General features: G+C 39.8%; 1 protein-coding gene across 4 annotated transcripts in view; it reads right to left on the bottom strand.

Moving 5' to 3' along the window:
- Nucleotides 1-325: 325 nt before the first annotated feature.
- THEMIS (thymocyte selection associated) overlaps nt 326-24,806 on the bottom strand; it is a 242,128-nt gene continuing 217,647 nt past the window's right edge. For 2 of the 4 annotated variants that reach the window (XM_088840738.1, XM_088840734.1), the window contains one exon: nt 326-545. In XM_088840738.1, the coding sequence (XP_088696864.1) occupies nt 490-545 (56 nt within the window). In that variant the 3' untranslated portion in view covers nt 326-489. Of the gene's footprint in view, nt 546-10,752; nt 12,602-24,806 lie in introns of those variants that run through there. The other 2 variants (XM_088840737.1, XM_088840735.1) reach the window with 1 other exon arrangement.

Here is a 24,806-nt window from a genome sequence, read left to right on the forward strand (position 1 = left end):
AGGATACAATAGATAGAGGAAACTTTGCAGCAAGCATTTATTCAACAATGAAATCTTTTTTAGTACAATTCTAATGATTTTAACTTCTTCAACAGATTCCTGTATTTTAGAATATTAGGCTTTCTGTCCTTGCATGGCTGGGAGGCTATAAACAGTCACACTCATAGTTGTAAGAGCCCGGACAAACTTGTCATGCAAGTTAGAAAGCTATCAGAGGGGCTTGGATTGGAACACTCCTATTAAGCAGAGGAGAACTTTTAAACTACAGCTCTGAATTAATGTTTTCAGAGAAAGGTGGTTGGGGGGAAGCCCCCGTAAGTATTAGAGGACTTGATAAGAGGCGTAAGATAGTAAAGCAGTCAGACTCCGGTTTTCTTTGGGGTAGATGCTCAGGTAAGTCCAGTCCTGATTAGCCTTTGCCCGTCAGGCCTCTTCCCCAGTTGACCTTTGCCACGGGTAGGATTTCCCTCGCTGGCTCCCGGCAGCCATTCACTTAAATTCATTGAGGTGGGATGGAAGATCATGCCAGTTAGGAAAAGGAGTCCCTGTAAAGGCGAGAAAGAGACAGACCACAATAGATGGGCGTGAAACACATTTAGAAAGAAATAATCAAGGGTAATGACCCCCATGGCCTTAGAATAATGGGAAATATGCATCATCACCAGGTTGCAGGAGAGTCTGGTGTGAGGACAAGAAGCTATTGATTCGTCTTAACTGGTCTAACCTGACAGGTTCTCTCCATGACACCATTTCCAACAGTCACTAATTATTCGCTTCCTATTTGCAGAGTACATCATGAGGAACGCTGGGCTGGAAGAAGCACAAGCTGGAATCAAGATTGCTGGGAGAAATATCAATAACCTCAGATATGCAGATGACACTACCCTTATGGCAGAAAGTGAAGAGGAACTCAAAAGCCTCTTGATGAAAGTGAAAGAGGAGAGTGAAAAGGTTGGCTTGAAGCTCAACATTCAGAAAACAAAGATCATGGCATCTGGTCCCATCACTTCATGGGAAATAGATGGAAAAACAGTGGAAACAGTGTCAGACTTTGTTTTTTTGGGCTCCAAAATCACTGCAGATGCTGATTGCAGCCATGAAATTAAAAGACGCTTGCTCCTTGGAAGGAAAGTTATGACCAACCTTGATAGTATATTAAAAAGCAGAGACATTACTTTGCCGACCAAGGTCCGTCTAGTCAAGGCAATGGTTTTTCCCGTGGTCATGTATGGATGTGAGAGTTGGACTGTGAAGAAAGCTGATCGCCGAAGAATCGATGCTTTTGAACTGTGGTGTTGGAGAAGACTCTTGAGAGTCCCTTATACTGCAAGGAGATCCAACCAGTCCATTCTAAAGGAGATCAATCCTGGATGTTCATTGGAGAGACTGATGCTAAAGCTGAAACTCCAATACTTTGGCCACCTCATGAGACGAGTTGAATCACTGGAAAAGACTCTGATGCTGGGAAAGGTTGGGGGCGGGAGGAGAAGGGGACGACGGAGAATGAGATGGCTGGATGGCATCACCGACTCTGTGGGCATGAGTTTGAGTGTACTCCGGGAGTTGGTGATGGACAGGGAGGCCTGGCGTGCTGTGATTCATGGGGTCGCGGAGAGTCGGACACGACTGAGCGACTGAACTGAACTATTTTGGTAAAAATTACTATATAATACAGATGCAACATTTTCTCTTAGCTATTTTTAAAACTGCAATATATTTATTGCCAAAACATCAAACTATATGCCTCTATAATTTAGCCCTCACTCTGTTTTACACGGTAGTAAGTAGTGGATCATAAAAATGACTGTGCAAGCTGACATTGTACAAAGTGCTCTTAATAGTCAATGGGAGCTATTAAAACTGTGTCATGATCTTTAAAAATTCTGTTTAAACATTAAAGAATCATGTCTGTTATGTACGTGTGTTAAGTCGCTTCAGTTGTGTCCAACTTGCCACCCCATGGACTGTAGCCCACCAGGCTCCTCTGTCCATGTGATTCTCCAGGCAAGAATACTGGAGTAGGCTGCCGTCCCCCTCTCCAGGGTGTCTTTTGATCCAGGGATCAAACCGGCCTCTCTTACGTCTCCTGCATTGGCAGGGGGATTCTTTACCAGTATGGCCATCTGGGAAGCCTCAAAACTGTCATTTATGAATGTACAATCAAACAAAAAATAGCAAAACTAATATTTATACAGTACACTGTAATTTAAAACTGGAAACCATTGAGAACTGAGTGTCATGTCTCTTAAAACACATCTGAAATAATACAAACAGTCCCTGCCTTCTTCTTCTCATCATATATCTTACAATAAAGAGCAAATATACCTTGGTGAATTGTCATACTTTTTTTCTAAGTTTGGATCAGCATCCTGCATTTTACCCTTTTAATGTTGTAAAATATCTCAGAGGGTTCCTATAATATGAACATTTGTGCTGTCAACACCTTTTTGGAGGCCTCTTCATCCTCACACCCACTTTCTTCATTTATGCCTTCATCAGATCCCTCTGACTGCATACTTAAAGTCTCTCAAATGGCAGCAGTGTCAACATTCTCCCAGTCAGCTGTTCTTCTACACCTCCATTCTTGTTTTGATTCCCCTTTCACTGTCCGTGTTATCACAGTTCATTGATTTGTTGCACTTGCATTTTGATTAGCCTTTTTGATACCCTCTTTGGATTATCCAATCGTGTAAAATGTCAGGGGACTTCCATGGTGGTCCAGTGGTAAAGACACTGCCTGCCAATGCAGGGGACATGGGTTCAATTCCAAATTCAGAATTTGACTTCCAGTAGACCTTGAACCTTATTATATACTCATTGTAATATATTAGCATATTCTAAATGACATACTCACAGGTGCCATGACTTCTTCTTCTTGGCCATTACCAACCCAAATGCAAACACAGATTTCCTTCCATTAGCATAAAACAGGGTTGACATCTTATAAATGTAATATAAAAGGAATCATGCAGCATATACTATTCTTGTGTCTGAATTCTATCATTCAGCATCATGGTTTTGAAATATATTCATTGCTGCATGTATCATCACCCTCATGCTGCTGCATCACAGTTTAGTTGTCTGTTCTATGGCTCATGGCTATAGACCATGCTCAGCTTGAAGCTATTGTGAATACGGCTGCTACAAACATCTTTTTTACATGTCCTATTGGTAGGTTAATGTACTCAGTTTCTTTTTAATTAATTTAACTGGAGTTTGATTTACACCTAGGAGTGGAAATTCTGAGTCATAGAGTAGATATTTGTTTATCTTTGGTAGATACTGTAGTTTTCCGAAGTAGATGTATCAGTTTAAACTATCAGCAGTGGGACTTCCCTGGTGGTCCAGTGGTTAAAATTCCACCTTGCAATGCAGGGACATGGGTTTAATGTTTGGTTGGGAAACTAAGATTCCCACATACCTCACAGCAACTAAGTCTGCATTCCACAACTAGAGAGTCTGCATGCCTCATATGACACAGCAAAGATCTGGTATGCTACAACTAAGACCCGACACTGCCAAATAAATATTAAAAAAGAAAAACCTCCCACCAGCAATATGTACAAGTTCTGATTGCTCTACATATTCTTCAAATTTTTTTCATCATTAAAAAAAAAATCTTAGACATCTGGTGAATTTGTAATGGTATATGTCATCATGTCTCTAATTTGCATTTTCCTAAAGATGGCCATTTCTCTGTAGCCTATTATTCAGAGTGAAGTAAGCCAGTAAGAAAAACACCAATACAGTATACTAACACATAAATATGGAATTTAGAAAGATGGTAACAATAACTCTGTGTGTGAGACAACAAAAGTGACACAGATGTATAGAACAGCCTTTTGGACTCTGTGGGAGAAGGCAAGGGTGGGATGCTCTGGAAGAATGGCACTGAAACATGTATATCATCATATGTGAAACGGATCTCCAGTCCAGGTTTGATGCATGATACAGGGTGCTTGGGTCTGGTGCACTGGGGATAGGATGGGAAAGGAGGTGGGAGGGGGTTCCTGATGGGGAACACATGTACACCCATGGCGGATTCATGTCAATGTATGGCAAAACCAATACAATATTGTAAAGTAATTAGCCTCAAAAAAAATAAAAAGATTGTCATTTCTGAGCACATTTACATATAAATTTGGATATTCTTGTTTATGAAATGCTTAAGTCCTCTCTTTCTTAAAATTAAGCTATTAGCATTTTATCTACCGATTTGTGAAGTGTTAATCAATCAGTTGTGCCCAACTCTTTGCAGCACATGGATTGTAGCCATTCAGTCTCCTGTGTCCATGGAATTCTCCAGGCAAGAATACTGGAGTGGGTAGACATTCCCTTCTCCAGGGGAACTTCCCAACCCAGGGATCAAACCCATGTTTCCTGCAATGCCAGCAGATTCTTTACTGCTTGAGCACTGGGGAAGTTGGAGTTATTTTTATATTTTCCGGATACAATTCTTTTGTCAGATGTGTATATGGCAAATATTGTCTCCCATTCAGTGAGTTCTCTTTTAATGTATCATTCTTTCTTGATTCTCAGATCTTCATTTCTGGATTTATTTTCTTTCTTGAAGTACATCCTTTATGTATTTTTGTGCTGAAAAGTCAAGTGATTGTAAGTCCTCCCAGTTTTTGTTTACTTGTAAAAGTTTCTTTAGTCCTACTTTTAAAAATTATTTTGCTTCACGGATCTTAACAGTGTCTCCCCCAGAACCCTTGCTTCCAGCTTCTCTTTTGGTCTTGGGAAAAGTTTATTGTTTGCCCGGTCTTAACTTGGTAGCCATCTTCTCAAATTTCACTATTATATCATGTGTTGGGAAACTGGATTTTTGTCCTTTGTCCTTCTTGAGATATTCTGTACTTTCAATATCTTTTTTATACTTCCTTTTGTCTTTTTTGTTGCATTTTGGGTGATGACTTAATTACTACTATCCCTACAATCTTCTCTCCTCTTTCGTCTAAACTTTTCTTCTAATATTTTAAATGTTTATTTTATATTCTTACAAGAACAAAACCATTAGAATAAGTTTGCATTTCAGACTGTCAACCAATATACGACACACATTAGGCTTACCAGCACCAAGTTTTCTTAGCTTCAGTTCAGTTCAGTTCAGTTCAGTTCAGTCGCTCAGTCATGTCGACTCTTTGCGATCCAATGAATCACAGCACGCCAGGCCTCCCTGTCCATCACCAACTCCCAGAGTTCACTCAAACTCATGTCCATCAAGTCGGTGATGCCATCCAGTCATTTCATTCTCTGTCGTCCCCTTCTCCTCCTGCCCACAATCCCTTCCAGCATCAGAGTCTTTTCCAGTGAGTCAACTCGTCTCATGAGGTGGCCAAAGTATTGGAGTTTCAGCTTTAGCATCAGTCCTTCCAATGAACACCCAGGACTGATCTCCTTTAGAATGGACTGGTTGGATCTCCTTGCAATCCAAGGGACTCTCAAGAGTCTTCTCCAGCACCACAGTTGAAAAACATCAATTCTTCGGTGATCAGCTTTCTTCACAGTCCAACTCTCACATCCATACATGACCACAGGAAAAACCATAGCCTTGCTTAGCTTACTAAGGGATAAAAAACAGATAGCAAGCATGATGCAGAGCAAGAGAACCCTGGCAGTATGTCATGTGCACTGTCATAGCTCTGTTATCAAGAAATGACAAAAAAACATTAAGAATGTGAATCACATCAGCATAGGGAAGCTACAGAGACTAAGGACCCTCAGCTTCGTTACCTAAAGGGCATTCTTTGGTGTGGCTCTAGTACATTAAAGATAAGGTATATAATAAACAGAGTATATAATACATATACTAATATTATATAATAAACCGAGTGTGTAATAAACTTCTACTAACAAAAGAAACTGAATAAAGTACAGTTGATTCATTCCAGACTTTAATGTATTTTAAATTTTTCACAATTTATAGAGTAAAGTTAGAAGTAACACAATCCAGTAGATGTCAGTAAACACTGTTTGTAGTTGAATGAATTTATTTCTTTTTCATTTGTACAGTACAGAAGGTATTGAGTCTTTTTCAATATACTGTTTCCACAATAGGTATAAAGAACTTTAATTTTACACTCTTAATAAAATATTTGGGCTTCCCTGGTGGCTCAGTGTTAAAGAATCACCTATCAATGAAAGAACCACAGGAGATGTGGATTCAACCCCTGAGTCAGGAAGGTCCCCTGGAGGAGAAAATGGCAACCCACTCCAGTATTCTTGCCAGAAAAGTCCCATGGACAGAGAAGCCCGGTGGGCTAAATGGGGTCACAGAAGAGTCAGACATGACTGAGTGACTACGCGCACACACACACACACACACATACATAATAAACAATGGTAGTAGTCATGGATATTGTGCTTAGATTTAAAAATAGTACAAGTATTCTTAAAGTGAAAAAGTGAAAGTGAAGTTGCTTGGTCTATTCTGTTTGTGACCCCATGGACTGTAGTCTGCCAGGTTCCTCCATCCATGCGATTTCCCAGGCAAGAAGTTTCCATTTCCTTCTCCAAGAGATCTTCCCGACCCAGGGATTGAACCCAGGTCTCCTGCATTGCAGGCAGACTCCTTACCATCTGAGCCACCAGACAACTCCTCTCTGAATAGGTCAAGTAATAAATAAAGTCTTCTAGGCCCATTCTGTCTCCCAGTGAGTACACTGATTCCACAACCCTACTAGTAGTCATTTCCTCATTTCTCAAGTTATAATCAAATCACATATACATAGTGGCTCTTAAAACCGCAGCAATGGTGCTTTGGGCTGTGGAGAAAGAGCTCATGGAGTAGAAAAAGCTGAACTGAATCCCTTAAAACTATCTTAACTTACTTCTGGCCAATATAGTGATCAGAAAACAATATTGTATCTCAGCGTACTGGCAGAAATCAATGCCATTCTCAAAGATTTCAGGATGATACATAGCATGTTAGATAGAAAAAAATTATTAGGGAGAAAAAGAAAATGGGAAGGAGACAGGAAGAATCAGGTGGGGTTGTGTTCAGGGTTCCACTTTGAGGCAGTGTGGTCAGGGCAGGCATTTGTATGGTGAAACCTGAGGGAAGTGAGGAACTGACCTATATGGCTATCTGAGCAAAGAGCTTTTCCTGGCAGAAAGAGAGCAAAGAGCTTTTCCTTGCAGAAAGAAAGCAAAGGAAAAGGCCTGGAGGTAAGACTGCCAAGTCCTGATGGCTGAACAGTGAGGTGGCCAACATGACTTGAGCACAGTGAGTGAGAGGACAAGAGGTCAGAGAAGTAACAGGAACAGATCGTATAGGGCTTTGCAGATCATTTCAGGAATGTTGACTGTTACTCTGAGTGAGGTGGGAAGCGACTGTGATGTGAAATAATATGTTCTAATGAGATCATTCTTCAGTTCAGTTCAGTTCAGTCGCTCAGTCGTGTCCGACTCTCCGCGACCCCATGAATTACAGCACGCCAGGCCTCCCTGTCCATCATCAACTCCCGGAGTACACTCAAACTCATGTCCACAGAGTCGGTGATGCCATCCAGCCATCTCATTCTCTGTCGTCCCCTTCTCCTCCCGCCCCCAACCTTTCCCAGCATCAGAGTCTTTTCCAGTGAGTCAACTCGTCGCATGAGGTGGCCAAAGTATTGCAGTTTCAGCTTTAGCATCAGTCCCTCCAATGAACATCCAGGATTGATCTCCTTTAGAATGGACTGGTTGGATCTCCTTGCAGTATAAGGGACTCTCAAGAGTCTTCTCCAACACCACAGTTCAAAAGCATCGATTCTTCGGCGATCAGCTTTCTTCACAGTCCAACTCTCACATCCATACATGACCACGGGAAAAACCATTGCCTTGACTAGACGGACCTTGGTTGGCAAAGTAATGTCTCTGCTTTTTAATATACTATCAAGGTTGGTCATACTTTCCTTCCAAGGAGCAAGCGTCTTTTAATTTCATGGCTGCAATCAGCATCTGCAGTGATTTTGGAGATCATTCTTAGTACTGTGTTAAGCAGGAAAGGCGAGAATGGTTACAAAGTTACTGCAGAAACCCAAGAAGGGATGATTGAAGGTGGGCCTCAGTGGTAGCAATAGAAGCAGTAAAGAGTCAAACTGCAAATTTTTTTATCATAAAACCAACACAGTTTTCATTCTCTTGGGGCTTGAGTTTCTAGTATTGGGATATAATCGAATTCTGACTCTTTCTTCCCAAGGGTTTTACATATCTTTTTCCTTTTCGAAGCAGGTTGTAACTTAAACCTTTGGATATACATTCAAAAGTCTCTTTAATATTGACTTTGATCTTAAAACAAATACTTTTTATATTAAAATCTTGCTTTTAAAACCCAAACATGCCTCAAAGAACACCTTCCTTTCTTCATTTCTCACCCACTTTCCATCCCCTTCCCCAAACTGTTTAATTCAGTTAGCAAGAAGGCAGCATTGATTGTTGGAGGTCTTGGCATCTATCTATGCAGCCCCATCATACCGTGAAATCTGATCATTGTGCTCAGGACTATAGGTTCCCCAGATGGCTCAGCGATAAAGAATTGGCCTGCAATGCAAGAGACGCAGGAGATGTGGGTTCGATCTCTGGGTGGAGATCCCTCAGAGGAGGAAATGGCAACCCAGTCCAGTATTCTTGCCGAGATAATCCTATGGACACAGAAACCTGTTGGGCAACAGTCTATGGGGTCTCAAAGAGTTAGACACGACTGAGCTCAGCCCTGTAGGTCCTTGGTTGTGGGTGGCAGAGTGAGGAGTGAGTCCCTCCCTTCTCCTGACTTCTTTAACACAGGTAAACATGTTTCAAGCATGCATGTGTACTTGTGTCTGACTCTTTGTAACCCCATGGACTGTAGCCTGCTAGGCTCCATTGTCCAGGGAATTTCCCTGGCAAGAATACTGAAGTGGGTTGCTGTTTCCTACTCATGGGGATCTCCCTGACCCAGGAATGGAACCTGTATCTCTTGCATCTCTTGTATTGACAGGTGGTTTTTAACGCAGTGCCACCTGGGAAGTCAACACAGGTAAACTTTTCCTTGAAGAACTGATTTCAATACTAGTTAAAGAATATTTTATTTATTACAAAACGATAGTTATTAAACATGACAAAGAACATCAGTTCAGTTCAGTTCAGTCGCTCAGTTGTGTCCGACTCTTTGCAACCCCATGAATCACAGCACGCCAGGCCTCCCTGTCCATCACCAACTCCTGGAGTTCACTCAAACTCATGTCCATCAAGGCAGTGATGCCATCCAGCCATCTCATTCTCTGTCATCCCCTTCTCCTCCCACCCACAATCCCTCCCAGCATCAGAGTCTTTTCCAGTGAGTTAACTCGTTGCATGAAGTGGCCAAAGTATTGGAGTTTCAGCTTTAGCATCAGTCCTTCCAATGAACACCCAGGATTGATCTCCTTTAGAATGGACTGGTTGGATCTCCTTGCAATCCAAGGGACTCTCAAGAGTCTTCTCCAGCACCACAGTTCAAAAGCATCAATTCTTCGGCAATCAGCTTTCTTCACAGTCCAACTCTCACATCCATACATGACCACTGGAAAAACCATAGCCTTGACTAGACGGACCTTGGTTGGCAAAGTAATGTCTCTGCTTTTCAATATGCTATCAAGGTTGGTCATAACTTTCCTTCCAAGGAGTAAGCATCTTTTAATTTCATGGCTGCAATCAGCATCTGCAGTGATTTTGGAGCCCAAAAAAATAAAGGCTGACACTGTTTCCACTGTTTCCCCATCCAGATCCCATGAAGGGATGGGACCAGATGCCATGATCTTAGTTTTCTGAATGTTGAGCTTCAATCCAAACTTTTCACTCTCCTCTTTCACTTTCATCGAGGCCTTTGAGTTCCTCTTCACTTTCTGCCATAAGGGTGGTATCATCTGCATATCTGAGGTTATTGATATTTTCCCGGGAATCTTGATTCTAGCTGGTGCTTCTTCCAGCCCAGCGTTCCTCATGATGTACTCTGCATATAAATTAAATAAGCAGGGTGACAATATACAACCTTGACGTACTGTTTTTCCTATTTGGAACCAGTCTATTGTTCCATGTCCAGTTCTAACTGTTGCTTCCTGACCTGCATACAGGTTTGTCAAGAGACAGGTCAGGTGGTCTGGGATTCCCATCTCTTTCAGAATGTTCCACAGTTTCTTGTGATCCACACAGTCAAAGGCTTTGGCATAGTCAATAAAGCAGAAATAGATGTTTTTCTGGAACTCTCTTGCTTTCTCCATGATCCAGCGGATGTTGGCAATTTGATCTCTGGTGCCTCTGCCTTTTCTAAAACCTGCTTGAACATCTGGAATTTCATGGTTCACATATTGCTGAAGCCTGGCTTGGAGAATTTTAAGCATGACTTTACTAGCGTGTGAGATGAGTGCAATTGTGCAGTAGTAGGAGTATTCTTTGGCATTCCCTTTCTTTGGGATTGGAATGAAGACTGACATTTTCCAGTCCTGTGGCCACTGCTGAGTTTTCCAAATTTGCTGGCATATTTAGTGCAGCACTTTCACAGCATCATCTTTCAGGATTTGAAATAGCTCAATTGGAATTCCATCACCTCCACTAGCTTTGTTTGTGGTGATTCTCTCTAAGGCCCACTTGACTTCACATTCCAAGATGTCTGGCTCCAGGTGAGTGATCATGCCATCGTGATTATCTTCATCGTGAAGATGTTTTTTGTACAGTTCTTCTGTGTATTCTTGCCACCTCTTCTTAACATCTCCTGCTTAAAGATGGGTTCGATAGAAGACAAAGAACATATACACAGGCAAAACAAAATTTATTTTCAATTTTCCAAAATCTTCCATAAATAAGCATGAAGTATATTACGTCTTTCAAATTCAAGAAAGCCAGAAACACAGTACATGAAAGGACTTGACTTATTAGAAATGTTATATATGATTTCTACTAGATAGTTCTTGATGATTTACAATTGAACTGAGACACGCATTCTCTTGAATTTCTAATCAAAGAATTGTACTTACTAAAAGTACAGATTTCATTGTTCTCATATAACAAATAAAAATACTAACCATCATTATTTGAAAATTTACAAACTGGCCTGTGAGTTTCAAGAGTTTGCCAAAGTTGTTGAGAAAGGATTCTCAGTGGACTTCAATAATCAAATGTGGAGACATAATCTTTTAAACGTTCTTGTTTTTATGGTCACAAACAATGGAAATAGATAAAAGTGAAACATCAGAAAATTTCAGAAATCATAAATAACAATATATTATCATATCAAATCACTAAATAATCCTTAGGGTACTCAAAACCAGGGTCCGTTTCCACTTAAAAAGGAAGAAAAAATGGTACAGAGAAGCAAGTTAAGTCAGAATGTAAGCATTTATGAAAGATTTCTCATTGTTTTGTTTCAAGATTTGTCTTCATAAACTAGTACAAAAAGAGTGAATAATTTCTATACATAATATAAAATAATTAGATATGAGATTACCTATATGTTTGTATACAGCAAGATCTATGAACCAAGTCCAAAGTTGTCCATTAAATTCATGTATAATACCTGTATGGCTTCCCAGGTGGCTCAGTGGTAAAGAATCTGCCTGCCAATGCAGGAGATGCAGGAGACACGGGTTTGATCCCTGGATTGGGAAGATCCACTGGAGAAGTAAATGGTAAACCACCCCAGGAAAATTCTTGTTTGGAAAATCCATGGCAGAGGAGCCTGGGGGGCTATAGTCCATGGGGTCACAAGAATTGAGCAAAACAACACACATGCATAATTCCTGAATAATTCTCTGTCATGTCATTTTGTTAGAGGCAAAATAATGTTGTCCCTGTATACTTAATACATAAATGATATATAAATGAAATGGCTTCCATACAATCCTAATAAACATTTATCTAAAGGGTTATCTAGTGTACAGTACATAAATTAATAAAGCATATTATCAGATCTTTAGTGATATTGCAGTAATGAACTCTGGTTGTTAAGGCACAGGGGAAAAAGTTATTAGAACTTCCTGTAACTCACAGTGGTTTTGACTGTCAAGTCTCAAATACACTTTTCACTGTATGTTTCTAAAACTAAATGAAAATGTGAAGTCAAACTTATTTCCACAGCTCCACGGGAATGACATAAGAAACCTGGCTATTTTAGATCACTCTCATATAATTATTTTTTGTTATTTTTAACAATAATGATGATAACACTAAAAAATGGCAAAACAAATTCTAAGGAAAGTGAAGATATTTGGTGAGCTTTTATCCTATTTTAAATTGTTTTACTAAGAAACTAAAGTATAAAAGTAATTTTCAATTGCTTAATCGTCGGTAGTGGAAATAGAAACCACACACAAAAAAATGTGCACATTAAATAAACATGTCCCAAGAAACAATAAAAAAAAATACATGTAGATTTTCACACAACAGAATAGACTGTGAATTTTATATCCTTGGCTGCTCTTTAAGTTTTATCTGTTAAAACTTTTAATGTCGTCTTCGCCTTTGCAATGGCCCAGACTCCTCTTAGGGCTGTTTTTTCAGCTAGAAGGCTAGGTTTGGTTTTACATTGCAACATTTATGTTCACTGCCCAAGTGGCTTCAGTCACATCTCATTATTTTTGATGTTCTTCAGTTTTGAAGATTTCTGTAAGAAAAAAAGTTTAAGAGGGGTCCATCAGAAACATGTATTAGGAATAGTCAAGAAAGAAACTACTTGCTTTCAAGTACTGTTTGTAGGACACTCACTTGCCTGTAAGTTTTTTGAGAACTGAGAACAAAATAAGAACCAAAACAAAACAAACAAACAAACCCAAAACTCCAGGAACTAATGTTAACCCTTCAAAAACAAAGTAGATATTTCTGTGAGATAATACATTAAATTTGTTAAGTGTCTTTCAGTTTACAAAATGTTTTTCTTTGCGTTTTAGTTTATGCTTATAAAAACTCCTTTATCTGGTAATGTAAAGTAAAAACCTGACTCCAAGGTGAAGTTAAGAGACGCCTAGCAATCACACAGCTAGTAAGAGGCTAGAGCTTGATTGTGCTCTAAAAAATGTCCGATTGCAGACCTATCACCTCAGCTGTGACACAATGGCTATGCACTGGAGTCCATGTCTAGTGGAGGAGAAAAGGGTACCTATAATGTTAAATGAAAAAAAGCCAACGGTTCTCAAGCAAAAGCTGTACAATCTCGAGTTTCTAATAAACATGTGCACAGACTTGATGTTAAGACATCAAGTACACCCATAGCTGATTTATGTCAATGTATGGCAAAAACAACTACAATATTGTAAAGTAATTAGCCTCCAATTAAAATAAATAAATTGACTTTTTTTTAAAAAGACATCATGTCATACTCCCAAGGAAAGTAAGCTACCCTGCACTCTGTCTGTGTTCAGGGAAGATGGATGCTTCTTTCCACTATGGCTTTATGGAGCATGGGGCATAGGTAGTTTAAAAAAAAATTCTAATGGCATGAACTATAATGGTCAAACAGTACAGAAAACTGATCACTTCTTTCACTTGCACACTCCTCATTATACTAGTGATCTACTGTTAAGTGCTTAGCCTCGTGGACTTGGAGAGGAACACTCTGAGGTTGTTTCCCCTGAGCATTCATTAGCCTACGACTTCCTCCCTACCTTCCTTCCTGCCTCCCTTCTCCTCTTCTTCCTTCCTTTCTTCCTCCCTTCCTTCTTGCCTTCCTCTCTCCTCTCCTCCCTCTTCCTCTTCTTCCCTTCATTCCTTCTTTCTTCCTTCCTTTCATTGAAAACAAGATTGGGGGAAGGGACACTAATGCCTATCTTACAGGGTTATGACAAAGATCAAATGAGTCAATAAATGTAAAAGTTTTATATTTTGCAATAAACAGGTTTACTGTTTCATCAACTGTTACCTAGTTTTACTATCTGTATAAAATATAAGGACAAAACTTACAGTCTGTGATCTCCGAGGAGTTCACAAACTGGGAAAAAAGAAAGGGGATGTCAAAGCAGAAAAAAGTGGAATTTCTCCACACATCATGCTAATTCCCCTAACAGCCTAAATTTGTTTTCTTCCATCAACTTCCCCTCAGTGCTAAGTGAGGCTGGGGCCTGGAAGGTGGAGTTGGATGAGAGGAAGATTGTCTAGATCCTACGCTCTCTTTGATTTCATTCTCTCTCCTCATCATCCACCATCCCCAAATGCTGCCTTTAGATTTTCAAGTCTTCCTTTTATCACAAACAGCAATAAAACTACATACTGTGGAATATACATTATAGTTAAAGAACACAGGATTCTTAGGCAGTATGCCCAGATACAATCCTACTTCCACCATGGACTATCTTTGTGACTTTATCTGCGAAAAGGGATAACAACTGAATTTCTCCCTCACAGCATTGCCTTTCCTAAGGGGAGAGGCTGGGGAGGGCAAATGAAACAGATACACTGTAGTTCAGAGAAACAATCTGAAGAATTCGATCTGAAACCTGATTCTAAGATTTACTGACTGTGTGTCTTGAGAAATCTCTGAATTCCATTTTCTTACAAGTGAGTACTTTTTGATAGCAATAACAGAATCATAGGATTGAGGAAACATCAAATGCAATAATGGACCCACAAGTGTTTTGTAAAATGTAAAGTGCAACAGAAATATTACTTGCTATTACTATCTCATAGTCACACAAGCCTGTAACTTGAAAGTTCAATCTGTCATCTTGACAGTTATTAGTCTCACTTTCCCTTGTCAATAAATTGATTTAAAATAGTACAGAGTTAAGCAGAAAAATGGGAGGGGAGGAATTAAAATAATTAAATTATCTCAATATAAAATAATAGGATTTAAACAATCTTAGCTTTGGAAGCGACCTTATAAGTTGCCTGTCTCTTCCTGAATTAGCCCCATCTTCCACCCAGGGTGCAGATCCCCTCAATGATGCCAGTGCTTTAATGGCCAGCTGAAGTTAAGACACAGCTGATTTCATGTTGAATAGAAACTTTGTTCTTTATTGAACAAGAATTCTCAAAATGTGAATTGTTCCTTCTGACAATTATTTAGGTTTTAAAATTCAAATTGATTTAAAGCCATCAAACCTTTTGGCATTCATCGACCACTTCTTTGGAAAATGTCACCAAATTAATTTGGAGGTGATGTTTCTTACCTTGAATTGAATACTGACTGATTATTTTTGAAAATTCATAATTACTTAGATGATGATGTTAACTGAAGGCTGTGGAATCATTTACACTCAGTTCCTGGGAGTTCAAGCCAAATACTTCATCCACAGAAGAACAGACACAGAATGGAGTTTTATTTTGTTTTGTTTTTCCCTCAAAAATGTGTTCTTCAATTGTCAGAATAGTTATTCAATGGTCAACATCTATGTAAGAAGAGATGACTGTTTAATCCACAAAATGAAGCTTTAAAAATATGTAAGAACAAGTTGACACACTGGAAAAGATTCTGATGCTAGGAAGGATTGGGGGTGGGAGGAGATGGGGACGACAGAGAATGAGATGGCTGGATGGCATCACCGACTCGATGGACATGAGTTTGAGTGAACTCCGGGAGTTGGTGATGGACAGGGAGGCTTGGCGTGCTGTCGTTCATGGGGTCGCAAAGAGTCGGACACCACTGAGCGACTGAACTGAACTGAACTGAAGATTAGATGAGAAATTTTTTGAATGAGAGTATTAAAGTCGAAGAAAATCTCCATTTCATCTGATTTTTGAGGAATCCAGTTCAGGTGTATCTAAAAATGCTTTCAGTTCACTTCAGTTCAGTCGTTCAGTCATGTCCAACTCTTTGAGACCCCATGAACTGCAGCACGCCATGCCTCCCTGTCCATCACCAACTTTACATTCTCTTATAAAGCTGATTTTTCCCAAACAGTTAACTGAACCAAGGCTAGTCATGCCTTGCATTTTCCCTTTTGAGAACTTTGAGTGTCCATTTCCTCAAACTACTCAACCTTATGTTGAAAAGTAAAACTTGCAGTAACCACATCTACCTGCTCTAAGAAGTACTTTTTTTGAGAAACTTTCTAGAATCTCTTCCAAACATCTTCAACTGAATTTTCACCCATGTAGCTGATTGCAGCCATGAAATTAAAAGACGCTTACTCCTTGGAAGGAAAGTTATGACCAACCTTGATAGTATATTAAAAAGCAGAGACATTACTTTGCCAACAAAGGTCCGTCTAGTCAAGGCAATGGTTTTTCCCGTGGTCATGTATGGATGTGAGAGTTGGACTGTGAAGAAAGCTGATCGCCGAAGAATTGATGCTTTTAAACTGTGGTGGTGGAGAAGACTCTTGAGTGTCCCTTGGACTGAAAGGAGATCCAACCAGTCCATTCTAAAGGAGATCAATCCTGGGTGTTCATTGGAAGGACTGATGCTAAAGCTGAAACTCCAATACTTTGGCCACCTCATGCGACGAGGTGACTCACTGGAAAAGACTCTGACGCTGGGAAAGGTTGGGGGCGGGAGGAGAAGGGGACGACAGAGAATGAGATGGCTGGATGGTATCACCGACTCTGTGGACATGAGTTTGAGTGAACTCCGGGAGTTGGTGATGGACAGGGAGGCCTGGCGTGCTGTGATTCATGGGGTTGCGGAGAGTCGGACACGACTGAGCAACTGAACTGAACTGAACTGAACCCTTCCTCTACTTACTTTCCTTTAGTATCTTTTGTAACTAAGTTATTGGTTGAGAGAGAAAAAAGTAAATGATACAAATTTATTCTTCTTCTCATCTGTGATGGTTATAAGATATTACATCATTTTTCAAAGACAAGTCTTATACTCCTGGCAATTGTTTTTGCATGTTTGATAGGTGTCACACATAATCTGTCGAACAGAATGGGAGTCTGGGCTTCATTTCTCTATTCAAGAACTATTTATTGAGAACTGGCAGTAAGCCAGCAACTCTTTTAAATCTAAGGCAGATCAAATGGAATAAAATTCCTGTCCTCATGGAGCCCACATGTGGGGAAGATGGTCCATAATCAAAATTAAGAAGCAAGGTGTGCAGTATGTGAGATGGCATAAAGGAGATCAGTAGACCCCGATGAAGAGAGTACAATTTCAAATAAGGTGTTCATGGAAGGAATTGCCAAGAAGGTAATGGCTAAGGAAAAGCCTAAATGAGACGAAAATAAAAGCCATGCAAATTTCTAGGGGAAAGACTATGGCACTTCGAGAAAATAGCCTGTGGTGTGTTGAGGATGGAGTGCCCCTGTGTTTCTGAGAAGCAGCTGGGAGGCCAAGGTAGAGAGAAGTGAAGAGAAACCTGGAAGATTCTGAAGAAAAGAATTACATGATTGGATTAAGGTTTTAACACATTCACTCTGGCTGGCCTGTTGAGAATGGAGGATACTGAGGCAAGGGCAGAAGCAGATTGACTAGTTAGGAAGCAAATACAAGAATTCAGATGAAAGACGATGATGGCTTAGACAAAGCTGATGGCAGTGAACTAGGTGAAAAAAAAAAAAAAAAAAGATAAATTCTAGATACTGCTTGAGGATAAAGCCAATAGGAATTGTTGATGGAGTAGGTGAAGAGAAGGGGAGAAGAAGAGACAAGTTGTTCATAATTTTCCTACTGTATTACCTTTCAAAGTGTCATCAGACCTCAGTATCACAATCACCTAAAAATATGTTGAAATCGATTCAATTACTGTTCTTTCTTGAGAACTTCTGAATCAGACTCTCTAGAGCAGGGGTTAGCAAAGTTTCCTTCTAGAGGGCCAAATCATAAAAACTTTAGGCATTGCATGTGGTCTTGGTCAAAACTACTCAATTCTGCTGATACTGCACAAAAGCAGCTACAGACAAGATGCACATGAATAAGTGTGGCTCTGTTGCAGTAAAACTTTATTAAAAAATTGAAATTTGAATTTCAGGTAATTTTCATGTGTCAGAAAATATTTTTATTTTTCAACCACTTAAAAATGAAAAAAACTAATATTCTTAGCTTGAGGGCAGTACAATAATAGGCAATGGGATGCATATGACCCACCAGAGGTTGTTAACACTACTAGAGAGAGAACATCCCAAGAATATATATTTTTAACATGCTCAATAAATGAATATTTTATGTACAAGAACTTAGAAACTCACTGAGACAAATTTTAAAAGTCATCTGTTCCTTTTTGCTTTGCTTAATTTATTGGCCAAATTAAAGATGGGCCTTGTGAATGACATAAAAACCAGAATTGATTGAAATAATAGATGAAAGAAAGTCCTTTGCCAATAAGTAAAAAAGGTTAGGAAAAAAAGGGAAAGGAAATTTAAAATGATAAGATTAGAAGCTGCTAATAAGGAAAATTAGGAAATTGGGGAGAGGCTCAAAAGCTCATTATTTTAAAGAAAACTCTATAGTTTCAAAAATGCATTTACGATTAAAAAGGATCCATTAATGATGTGCATATGACTCTATAAAGGTCAAAGGCAAAGATCAACATACAGATCCAATTCCTTGTTCTCTGTTCAGTTCAGTTCAATTGCTCAGTCGTGTCCGACTCTTTGCGACCCCATGAATTGCAGCACACCAGGCCTCCCTGTCCATCACCAACCCCCGGAGTTCGCTCAAACTCATGTTCATCGAGTTGATGCCATCCAGCCATCTCATTCTCTGTCGTCCCCTTCTCCTCCTGCCCTCAATCCCTCCCAGCATCAGAGTCTTTTCCAGTGAGTCAACTCTTCGCATGAGGTGGCCAAAGTACTGGAGTTTCAGCATCAGCATCTGTCTTTCCAATGAACACCCAGGACTGATCTCCTTTGGTTTGGACTGGTTGGATCTCCTTGCAGTCCAAGGGACTGGTTTTACCCAAGTTAAAAATACTGTCACTGGTCATTAAGAAAAATATTATTTTGCCATTTGAAAGAATAGTACTTTTCTTTGCTCTGTGCACAGAGCTCCGGTCTCCTGTAGGAGCCCTGTATCAGGTCTCAGTTATTATGAGTTTTCACTGTGACATCTTTTTCCTATTTTATCACAGAAAAATGATACATTTGCTTTAATTGGTTTTCTTTCTAATGTTATACACAAATTATAAAACCATGTGGGGGAAACAATAAAAAAGTGAATACACTTAAACAGATTTGTTAATTGTAATCATACTACTGAAAGCATGATCATCCTGGACTTAAAATAATTGATTTTGTTTCTTCATTTTGTATCTCTCAACTTTATCTCTACTTTACTGCCACTGTCTTTGCTTATAATCTTCTTTGTTCCAAGACTTAATTCACCAAAATTTGTTTCTGAGAGGCAAGCAAGCAGAAATTGACAATTTTAGAGAATTAACTTTTAATAAAATCAAACACAGTTTCCAACCTGAATAGATAGGTCTAAAACTATTAGCAAACACCTTTTAATTTTTTAAGAACTAATTTTTGAAAAAAAAAAGTAAAAAAGTTCATAAGTATCTAGTGAGCATCATGAAAAGCGTGAGTGATGATGAGAAGAGAAAGGAAATGAGTAAAACTTCAAACAGTCCATCTCAATAAGGTGTCTTCATCTCATATGCCTAACATCTAAAGCTGAAAGATATATTTCTTCAAATTTCGAATAGATTAACATGTGACATGATTACTATTATGCCATACAAGTCAATCTGCAGTAGGTGCTAAATGAAGACTATGATAATGTGAATAATTTTCTAGTGTCTACTCTCTGCCAGTCTCATTATATAATTTCATATGAGGCAGGCATTTTTATGTTAATTTTACAGATAAAGAAACCAAATCCGAAAGAAATTCAACATTCTTTGAATTAGAATTCAGTCTTGGGTCTGTCTGGTGGCAAAGCCTTCACATTTCCTCTATATCCCACCATCTTGCAGAATGTTTCCCCAGTGGATAATGTTCCTACTGAGGCACAGTCTGAAGAGAGAATAAAGTGGAGAGAAAAGAAAACAAAAAGGTTTCACTGCCTTAAGAACTGTTTATCCCTTTTGATATGGTATATAGTTTTGCTTTTATAATTAACATTCTGCTGATGAGATCTCCCATTGGTGAAGGCTGACAAGTAAGATTTTCCACGAAGAGCAAGCACTGCAGGAAATAAATTGATCTCTAGGGAAGAAGAGGGGCAAGGCTGTCAGTACTCACACAACTGCCTAATAGGAAATGATGTTTCAGAATTGTTCAAAGAAAGAAATGACTGTGGGTTCTCCTTCCAGTATATTCTTCAACATTTAAACCTTCTAAAAAGAGGGAAATATTAATAGGTTGCTATAAAAAGAAGAGCAGACTTATAATGTTTTACTTTAGGCTTTCAGTATTTCTAAACTGAAAACAGTACTCCCTGGAGACATGAGAGAAATTCTACTGGTCTCATTATTTTGTTTATATTATATTTATATTATGAAAAATCTGCACGATGTTAAGTAGAAGGACAAAAGATATACCAGATTTTTGGATTACCAGTTTGAAATTATCTGATATCTTAAACAATGATTTTCTAGTCTTTAGGAGTAAAAGTAATTATTGTGCTTAAAATTACATATTCTCTAGAATAACAATGAATTATTGAAGTCTGCATTTAATAAAACTGAAAAACAAGGATATATTTTATTATTTCTAAGATGACTACCTCTAAATAACATATATTCAGTCATTCAGTCAAGGTCTTTAAAATGGAACCCTCACCTTGTTTAATTCTCAAATAGTTTTATAGAGAATTTCCTATGCTTAGATTCCCAACATATAAAAACTGAAGTTTAGAGTAAACGTTAACATTAAATTAAAGCTCAATATAAAAAATTCTTTATCTTCTATTTTTTTGAATTTTGTTAAAACTTTTTAATATTAAAAAGTGGCATGAACTTTCTATGTAGAACAAAAAATCTTGGGAAGGCAAAATTGGACAAAATCATTCGAACAAATAATAGTGCTTCAAATGAATCCCATCACCTTGTGATGTTTCTTATAAACCATCCCTAAGCCAACACCAGATACAAGTACAGTCAATCCTAAAAAAATGAGCAGCAGTCCAGGGCCTCCACATTTATCTTCTTATAAATCCATTCTTTCTTTCTAGCTTCTGCTATGACCTTAGTGAAAAGTTTTTCCATGAAACTTATTTCCTCTTATCTGTTTAATTTACCATAAGTATGTTTCTAGATGTGGTGAACTGTTTCTATGTGAGTCTTAACTTAGAGATGAAAGTCTTAACTTATCATGGTGTCATGACTCTATGATATCAGAAAAGACCGTCTAATCACAACTAAAAGGACATCAAAATTACCTGAGGCATCTCATATTTTGATGTGGAAAATATAATTCAGAAAAATGAAATGTCCTGTGAAAGGCTGTACAGCTAGGATGTACAGTGCTGGGATTAGACCTTACTGTACCTGCATTTTGCTTTCTGGCCCAGGGATCTTGTCACTGCTTGACAAATCTAACTAATGGAGGATGAGTCACGGCTTGGGTTTAATATAAAGATGTCGGATAATCAGAATATAGTTGGAGCTTCCAAAGCAAGGAAATTCCATTAGAGAATGTTGATCAGGAGAGTATAAAATTTACTCAATAGAGAACATTTATGTAGGGTAAAACCAAATATATAAAGAGGAAAAAAGAAAACCATCTTTCTGTTCAGCCAGTCAGATCACCAGAAGCAATCTCTGCAATTGTGATGCTGGGAGGGATTGGGGGTGGGAGGAGACGGGGACGACAGAGAATGAGATGGCTGGATGGCATCACCGACTCAATGGACATGAGTCTGAGTGAACTCCGGGAGTTGGTGATGGACAGGGAGGCCTGGCGTGCTGTGACTCATGGGGTCGCAAAGAGTCGGACACCACTGAGCGACTGAACTGAATTGAACTGAACTGAACACAATAACCAGATCCTTCTCACAACTAAATGATAATCCTCTGATACCAAACAACTTTGCCCGGGTTGAAGGAAGCCACTTGCCCACAGTCATGTCCCCTTTCCAAAAGCAGCTGAACCCAATGATGGACTGAAGCAGGGGCCATGAAAACCTGGCCCCCTTGTCCTAACACAGGACAACTCAGAAGAGCCACACCAGTTCCACAGTTCCCTGTGCATCAGCTGAGGTCTTTTTTGTGACTCTATTATGATTTCACTTCTCTGTCTGTCCAAACCTGCTTTCGTTCCTCAATCTATGTGTTGTTCCACAAAGCACTTCTCACTAAACTTTCCATATGCAAGTCCACCCTGGAAACTGGACATGAAACAAGTAGCTCGAAACAAACATTTACAATTAACACATGTCATCTCTTCAAAAATAGTGCTGTCACTGATTAACCAGGGAAACTGTGCTCTTCCTGAGCTACTGCAGCTGAGGTAAGGAAGGGGAGGGGTCCTTTAGGGAGGCTCAAGGCTTCCATGTCTCTGTAGGATCGCATTGCTTCAAAGATTCAGAGGATTCAGTGACACATCTCCAAAAGATTTCTAATCACTTTCCATGGACATAAGATGCATAGAGACCTTGAAATTCCCAAGAGGATAGAGTTCTCAAAGGGAAATACTGTGGACAGAAACTCAGAGACTATAAGAGCCATATCAAGTGATCAGAGCCAGCACTTTGCAAAATATACTGTCAAGAGGCAAAATTTTCCTTAGCCATCAACTCATAAATATGCAGGCATTAATTATAATAGCCATAATTCAACCGGAATGTATTATGTACTATACTAACTTTGGGCTTCTCAGGTGGTGTTAATGGTAAAGAACCTGCCTGCCAATGCAAGAGACTTAAGGGATGTGGGTTCAATCCCTGGGTTTGGAAGATCCCCTGGAGGAGGGCATGGCAACCCACTCCAGTATTCTTGCCTGGAGAATCCCATGGACAGAGGAGCCTGGCCAGCTAGTGTCCATAGCATTGCAAATAGTTGGACACAACTGAAGCGGCTTAGCATGCAGGCATACTAATTTTAACCTATTTTATCTAATGTAGTCATTGAAATAGCCTGTAGTATAGCACTATTATTAACCCAATTTTACAAATAAAGAGATAGAGATGTTAGCAAATTGTTTTTGGTACACAGCTGGTGAATGCAGTAGTCAATATTTAACGTTTAGTAGCATAGTGGCCTGGAGAAGGCAATGGCAACCCACTCCAGTATTCTTGCCTGGAAACTCCCATGGACAGAGGAGCCTGGTAGGCTGCAGTCCATGGGGTCGCTAAGGGTCAGAGGTGACTGAATGACTTCACTTTCAATTTTCACTTTCCACTTTCATGCATTGGAGAAGGAAATGGCAACCCTCTCCAGTGTTCTTGCCTGGAGAATCCCAGGGACGGGGGAGCCTGGTGGGCTTCTGTCTATGGGGTCACACAGAGTTGGACACGACTGAAGCGACTTAGCAGCAGCAGCAGCATAGTGGCCATTCCCCGGTGCCAGAATCCAAAAGTTAACTATGTAATCATCCTACTTTCAGAGAACTGCTCTTTTGGTAATTTATGGACAAAACAATGTGCAGACTTAATAACGATGTTCCCTAAATAAGATATGGGCCTTGTCGAACAGCCAGAGTGAATCGAGGATCCAGAGAGGAATGTCACCCTTGAGATCTGGTGAGGAATTTTCATCAGTTTCTTAAGTGAAGAGGAGCTGGGACTGACAGCACCGATCCTGTGGTAGAATTTCCTGTGCTCCCGGCCGCAACAGAGCAAACTCTCATTACACAATGTGTTCAGCCATTTAGAGCAAATCTTCTACTCGTTTGTACTGAATTTCAAAATAAATAATTCCCTTCAGTATAATTATTAGATACAGATCTGAAATGGTTCCACTTCACCTAACTGAAAGAATAAGATCTGGGTGTCCAGAAGGAGCAAAACTGGAGAAGCAGCTCCCCTGTCTTAATAAGGTTTTGTTTGGTTTTGCTTTGTTTTCTCTGTGATATGCTGCAAAGACTCTGTAATTGCCATTCTCATCCGAAGAGAATTTAGGAAATGACTGGCTTGTGTCCAAAATTTAAAAAGAGGAGAAACTCAGAAAGAGTATGATTTGTCCATCCTGAACTATCAGGTAATTAACGAATATTCACAGATGAGCTACTCATTCAAAGTACAGTAAAAAAATTTTTAATTTTTTTATTTTAAAAATTTTAATTGAGACGCGGGAGACGCCCAGCTCCGGCGGCGCAGGCGCAGACGCGGGAGACGCCCGGCTCCGGCGGCGCAGGCGCAGACGCGGGAGACGCCCGGCTCTGGCGGCACAGATGTGGGAGACGCCCGGCTCCGGGGCAACCTACCACGTGCAGAATCGTGGCTGAGATGAGCTACCCCGTGCCCAGGGTTAGGGCGGTGGCCGAGAGGAGCTGTACCACGTTCAGGAGGCGGTGGCTGCTTGGGCACCGGAGGGCCGAGAGGAGCTGATCTACATTCAAAGCAGGAGGCGCGGCCTTGAGGAGATACCCCTCGTCCAAGGTAAGGTACAGTGGCTGCACCTTGCTGGAGCAGCTGGGAAGAGATACTCCACGACCAAGTGGAATATAAGAATCCAGTGTTCTGGGGAGGAAGGAATAAGATGGCGGAGGGATAAGATGGCAAGACCACTTTCTCCCCCACAAATTCATCAAAAGAACATTTGAACGCGGAGTAAAGTCCACAAAACAACTTCTGAATACTGGCAGAGGACATCAGGCTCCCAGAAAAGCAGCCCATTGTCTTCTAAAGGAGAGAGAAGAAATCCAGCTCCACCCACCAGAACACCAACACATGCTTCCCTAACCAGGGAACCCGGACAAGTCACCCGTCCAACCCCACACACAGCGAAGAAACTACGTAATAAAGAGAACTCCACAAACTGCAAGAAGAGGGAAAGGCCACCACAAGCAAAGCAATATAAGCAAGATGAAGAGGCAGAGAAATACCCAGCAAGTAA

Source organism: Moschus berezovskii, chromosome 10, assembly GCF_049115385.1.
Source record: "Moschus berezovskii isolate FMDL1 chromosome 10, NW_MosBer_1.0, whole genome shotgun sequence".
Classification (NCBI taxonomy): Eukaryota; Metazoa; Chordata; class Mammalia; order Artiodactyla; family Moschidae; genus Moschus; species Moschus berezovskii.